We start from the raw sequence: 6,648 nt of genomic DNA on the forward strand, positions 1-6,648 counted from the left end.
GTACTAGCTGTTGCTTCATCAAGAATTACATCACTTTTATTTCTCGGAGGTAGAAGTGCCCACTCTAGATTCAAAATCCCAATAAATATTGGAGAATGCTCTACATGTATAATCAACAAGCAAACTCAACTTGCAAGATTAATTAAAGAAACAACTTTGATTGTTTAGAATGAAACTCCTATGGTTCATAAGAATTGTCTTGAAGCAATAAATAAAAACTTTTACAGTTGAACTATGTAAAGCCAGAATACTTGAAGCAAAGAGCTATAATCACATCGTTCAATGAAACCGTTGATATATTAATGAAACAATCAACAACAAAATTGAAGCTGATGAGCAGAAGTATTTAAGCTCAGATTACATCTCTAAAGCTTCTACATTTATTGAAGCAAATGCACTATTATATACAACTGATTTTCAAATTGGGTTGTGTGATTATGCTGATAAAAAACATTAGCCAATAGCTGTCTCTAGCCGTATGAAATAATTAACAAGAGATCTTTGCTTGGATTTTATTTTCCCTTGCTACCAAAAGATCTGGATCACCACTTACATATCTTGTGATGACATCACGATGTTTATTTTCTTTTTTTCTTTTGTGTTTATTTGTGTGTGGGCCGGCTTGCATAGTGGTATGATCAAGCCACAATTGTTGACTCTTCTCTGTTAAAATCATACATTTATGTCAAAATTCATTTACTTTTGCAACCTGTAAACCAAATTTTGTATAATTTATTTTTAACTTTTCACACCCTTATATAGGGGAAAAAGGAAAAACAAATACTATTTCATTGCTTATAAAAATATGTTACTGCACAAATGTTTTACAACAACATAAGTATTTGGTTTTGTTTTAAGTTTGGTACATTGTCAGCTATTTTCCCATTAAAGAAATGAGGTAAGTTTTACACTTTCTAATTTTATTACATAATGGTATTAAATAAAATTGTTATCCTTTAATATATTTATCTTATTATATCTAAAATTTAAAGCAACCATGATCAAATGAGACTAACAATAATTACCAAATTGTCTAATGCTTTGATTAAGGTTTTGTTTGATTTTACTTTATTTTCCAAATTTTATCTAATAACAACTTTATAGATGTGCTATATAAAATCTAATTAATTTGTGTTTTCTATTAGAAATTTATAATTTTAGCATTAAATCATCAATATAAATTATATGCCTAAAATATAGTACTAATGCCATACTCTTAATGAAAGTAAAGGAGAAGTCATATATTAACTACAAGTTTAAGCTTTATATATAATAATAATAAGGGTGTATATATATATATATATATATATATATATGAGGATTCGTAATCTAAGAATGACCATAGATTTCAAATCTAAGGATGTCCATAGTAGCCATCGTATGGCAACCCAACAACACCTACATTACTCTAGAAAACCCTAATTCAACTGTTTTTCCAAACTATATATATACATATATGATTGCATGGAACTATATATAGAGAGATAAGATACTGAACAATCTTGCAACAATTAACATTGTATATCTATGGACATACCGGACTTACAATGCATCAGGCTACTCTGTCACCAGAGAAGACGATCTAGAGGATCAACGGGGTACTTAGGAGTACGAAGGAGACCATTGGGATGTTATGCAACGGAGATTACAAACCCTTATACTAAGAAGAGACATTGGTTAGGCACGTTTGATACATCGGAGGAAGCATCATTGGCTTATGACATGTCATCAATCACCTTTAGTGGTATCGATAAAGCTCAGACTAATTTTTCCTATATGTTTCGTATTATGCCTTCTCCACCTCCACCACCTCCGCCACCTTCTCCACTACCACCTCCGCCACCTCCTCCTTCATAGGAAGAGAAGGAATATTGATTTGAGTATAACTTTGATATTAGTGATCATGACGATGATTGGATCAGTATTACCACCATTTTGTAGAGTTTTTGCCAATCGAATGCATTTCTTCATCTTTGATACTATAACAATCATGATGTCCATCACTTGCAATGTTGTACTGCAGAATCAAAGCTATGTTCTTGAGAAGAATAAGATAACTGAGATGAGTTTTGTTTTGAATGAAATAGGTTTTTTATTTATATTTTGTTGTTAGAAGATGAATATAGTTTAATCATCAAGACCTTTGTGAAAGTGATCAAAGACTTATATAATATATATATATATATATATATGCAAGCACAAGTTGCATTAATTCTCAAATGGGTTATTAGCTATCATATTCTTTCATATATACTAAATTAATATATATAATTTAATCAATTAAGAAATGCATATGGGAAAAATGTAAGCACAATAATGTAACAATTAGTGATTGTATACTATAATATCTGTTAAGAAAAATATCAAATGCATTTCTACCATAAAAACATATTCATCAACCATATGATAGTAGTATAATATATTACCTTTTACATCTAGATGGATTCATCTATTATGTTTGTCCCCTCTGCTGATTCAAGGTAGGGATTTATCCAACACCTATCATTTGCTATTGCATTATCCTATCTCTGCTTAAAGAACATCATCTTAGCATATACACATCTATATATTGATCTTTGTTATATTAATAGAAACTTCAACCAATTTATACTTCAAAAATATCTAACATATTACATTCATTAAAAAAACTACATCTACAATACAAGATTACAAACACAGAAAACTAGAAAAAACCTAAACAATACAAATATTACATAAGTTCTGAAGGCAAATTAAATTCATATTTTCATCTACAAAGTGGGCTGCAAAACTCTCTCACTAATCCATCTTCACGTAACCATCTATTGTAAATAATATCATTGACATTCCGACCACAAAATTCTGTCACACTCCATGACCTCCTTTTTCCATCCATTTTGCCTTTTTATACTCCATATTGGCAATTGTTTATCGCTCCCATGGAGAACCTCCTTGGCGACCTCTTTCCCTACCAAAGCATGTTTATAGGGATAAATAGACACACGTGGTCTGCAACATATCTGCTTTGAATGTCAATAGCCCTATCACGAGGATGGTCGCCGGTTTTGTATGACTGCGTGCACTCACCCACTTTTTGATGACTTGGGATGTGAGGGCGTGCCAATACACGCCTACCACGTGTGTGTAGGATACATCGTCTTGATCCTAAACATCGGTGGTTACCTTCCACCTGGACACGTGGGCGCCATTTCCACAACCTTTAGCGGCACAATTGGCGAGTCACTCTCTGCTTGTCATTCTTGATAAATGTAAAGTTAAAATTGCGTTTGATAGCAAAATTCCTAAGTGCATCCTTAAAATATTCAACTTTGTCAGAGCGATCACCGACTTCCATTGAAACAATCTCATAGATCTTGATGAAGGTCGGATGGATAAAACACCCCCGGAGTTGTTGATGGGGTGGAAATGTGGCCATGTTGAGCGACATACTCTCCGAAAATGAATCTTTGTAGTGTACACGTCGGATAAGTTTAAGTGAAATCATGGCACTTTTTCATCTTAATCAAACAACTTTAAATGAAATCGGATAAATTTAAGTTCAAATCGAGGACGAGTTTAGCGAAATCAAAAAAATTTTTACTCGAAATCGCATAATTATAGCGAAATCAAAGAAGTTTAAAGCGAAATATAACAATTTTAAGCGAAATCGGATAAGTTTAAGCAAAAATAGTTTACTCTTAAGCGGAGGGACGAAAATAGTTTTAAAGCGAAATCAAAAAGTTAGCGAGAACATAAATTGTGCAGCGTAGTGAAATTTAAAGCGGAATATATAATATTCACAAAAAGAAGGGTTTGAGAATTAAAAATTAAAAATAATAATTAAAAATCAAAATAATGGTTGGAGATAAAGGGAGCAGAACCCGTGCCTCTCGCATCTAAAAGCAGCGCTCTTCCATTTAAGCCGAGTTTAAGTGATATCGGTTAATGTTAAGCGAAAAACAAATTTTTAAATAGAAGCCGGACAAATATAAGTTGAAATAGATAATGGTAAATGATATCTCGGGAAATTAACTTGAGAAAGTGCATACAATAAGTGACTACTCTATATACTATCGCGAAATATTATTTATGAATGAGGACATAATGTAGAAGGCTGAAATCAAATATGCACATCAAGAGAAGAAAGGATATTTATAGCGGGAGTGAAGAACACAATGGCGTGTCTCGACATTTGCCATCTGCGATCAACAATAAAGTAAGCAGTGTGTATTATTTTAGTATTTGATATATTTGGCATCTACGCTTAAGTTAATTTTAGAATCAATGGGACAAATAGTTCAGGTTTTGCACTCGGGTGTGACAAACTTCACTTTCCGATTACGCTGATGTCAGACTCCCATCTTTGACATATCTCATCTAGAATTGACTCCCAAGGAGTCACACTGGCCATGTTGGAGGACTCGGCCCTCCCTATACCTAGAAGCTCGCATAAAGGTATCTATTGGCTTCCCTGCATGGAAAGCATGGTCGACAATTGCATGACCACACCAAAAACAAGTGTGGGAAGCTCACATGAATTGTCTTATGGTGAAGAAATATTTAAAAGTACAAAGAGTGCAAAAATAAAAACGAACAATGGGAAGTGACAAAATCTATCTATCCTGCGTGAGATGGAAACAAAACCAACAAAAAGGATGATGGAAGAAGAAGAAGAAGGCGGCTTGGGTTAAAGAAGCATGTAAAAGTTAAAAGCTGACAAACGTACTATTTTTCCAAAAGTTGACAAGACGTCGACTTTTCCCTCCAACTAACAGGGCAAAAATGGAATATTAAATGAGAGTTAATGCGGCAGATTCTGACCCAGCAAACCGTCGAGCAAAATAAGAGGATTTGTCTGTCAAAATTCAAATGTCGAGAGGACTTTTTAGGGAAGTTTAGAAAACTTTCGAGGACTAAAAATGAAATTTTCCTAAATTTCATTGTATTTAAGATATTTTAAAAATCAAAGAAAAGTATATAAAATTAAAATTTTAAATATAATATTTAACTAATTTTATTTTTAATTAATTATTAAAACATGTATTATATTATTTTTTATAAATTTCAATAATTATTATAACTATTTTCATATTTTATTATTAATTCGAGCTCAACTAATTCGTACCTAGTTGAACCCATTGACCCTTGACCTCTGGTTTTGGGTCGGGTCAATGGCCGAATGGTTGACTACCTGGATAATATATGACATAATAAAAGAGTTAATAGTGCTCTGAGGCCTCTGACACACGCACACCTATATATATATATATATATAATTAAATAATTAATAATTATATTTCGCTTATGGAAAATGAAACTCTTTATTTATTTATTATTTTGATTCTACTCGACTGACATATAAAATAAATTAAATAAAATAATAAATTATTATATTCGATAAATTGATGTTGAGTGATAATAAAAATAGCAACTAGAAATATTTTTGTTTACATTTTATGATCGGACACTATGCTAAGATTGGTGTGATACATAATTATCGAATTTTTGTGGGATATTATTGCATAACTAATAATAAATAAAAATAAAACTCTAGTACAGTTAGCTCTCCCAAAAATATCAGAAAAATTGCTGTGCCAGCTTGCCATCGGTGGTGAGTTTTTACTTTGCTCACCAATCTCTTGTGTGAGTTTATGTCATCTTTACGATTTATCATTTTCTTATTGTTTGTTTATCTATAACTAAGTTATAAAATGTGTGTGATTATTTGATTGTGTAAAATGTTTTAATATTTGTTAGACCAATTATTGGATATTTGTTAAAATATTTCTCTGTGATTGTGTTATAAAATGCATTGTCGCTGACATTTGATATTTGTTGTGATTAATTGTCATAAAATTTGATTATTTCGTTGATTATTTGTTTGAGCAATTGTTTTAGTTTAATGGTGGAATTATGACATTTGATTGTGCGGTGTTGAACAGGCTATTTTGGTGTAAGATGCTATGATTTTTCAAACCAGATTTGATGTATTTATTGTTTTAGAACAATAGTTATTCCTCTTAATCTAAATTTAGATCTCAAAATTAATTAATATTTAATTTTTTAAATTAAATTAAAACTAAATTGGAAATTTAAACTTGGGAGGTGGAATGGGTACTTCATTCATCAGTGGATTGGAAATGATAATTGGATGGATGAATAATATTCCTCCAGGGTGGAGATGTGATTCTTGCTAAAATCTCAGGTTTATATAATTTTAATTAATATAATTTTTATATTCTTCTTCATTAATTATTTAATTATTTCTCAGTCCTTTGGTGGCATTAGATAATTGATAGTCTATTATCAATATTAAATTTATATTTAAATATTTAGTTAAAATATCATTATTTATATTAGTTATTATTATTATAATATCAAATATAATTTTATGATTAAAATGGTTAATATTTTATATATATGTTTTATCTTATTTTCTTTTCTTTTTATTTTACGTTCAGATAAACTCTTCCAGTCCTTCCGTCGACATGTAGTTTTCGTTCACAATTCTTTTTTGATCCCTCGTTTCGTTCTCTTCCATCCTCTCTATTAAATTTCCTTATTATTGTTATAGTTTTAGTTTCACCCTTTGCGGGTGGCTATAGTGTATGAGGTGCAAAGTATGGAATGGAAACTAACGAGGATGCTATATAAGCGATGAAATAAATT

General features: G+C 31.1%; 1 protein-coding gene across 1 annotated transcript; it reads left to right on the forward strand.

Annotated features, from left to right (window-relative positions):
* Positions 1-1,527: 1,527 nt before the first annotated feature.
* Positions 1,528-1,857, forward strand: LOC120254638 (ethylene-responsive transcription factor LEP-like). Its single transcript, XM_039262706.1, has one exon. The coding sequence runs from the start codon at positions 1,528-1,530 to the stop codon at positions 1,855-1,857; it is 330 nt and encodes a 109-aa protein (XP_039118640.1).
* Positions 1,858-6,648: the final 4,791 nt, after the last annotated feature.

The sequence above is a fragment of the Dioscorea cayenensis genome, unplaced genomic scaffold, assembly GCF_009730915.1.
Source record: "Dioscorea cayenensis subsp. rotundata cultivar TDr96_F1 unplaced genomic scaffold, TDr96_F1_v2_PseudoChromosome.rev07_lg8_w22 25.fasta BLBR01000556.1, whole genome shotgun sequence".
Classification (NCBI taxonomy): domain Eukaryota; kingdom Viridiplantae; phylum Streptophyta; class Magnoliopsida; order Dioscoreales; family Dioscoreaceae; genus Dioscorea; species Dioscorea cayenensis.

Excerpts from the sequence above, each read along its gene's own strand:
- LOC120254638 (XM_039262706.1), top strand. The coding sequence starts at position 1,528 with ATGGACATACCGGACTTACAATGCATCAGGCTACTCTGTCACCAGAGA.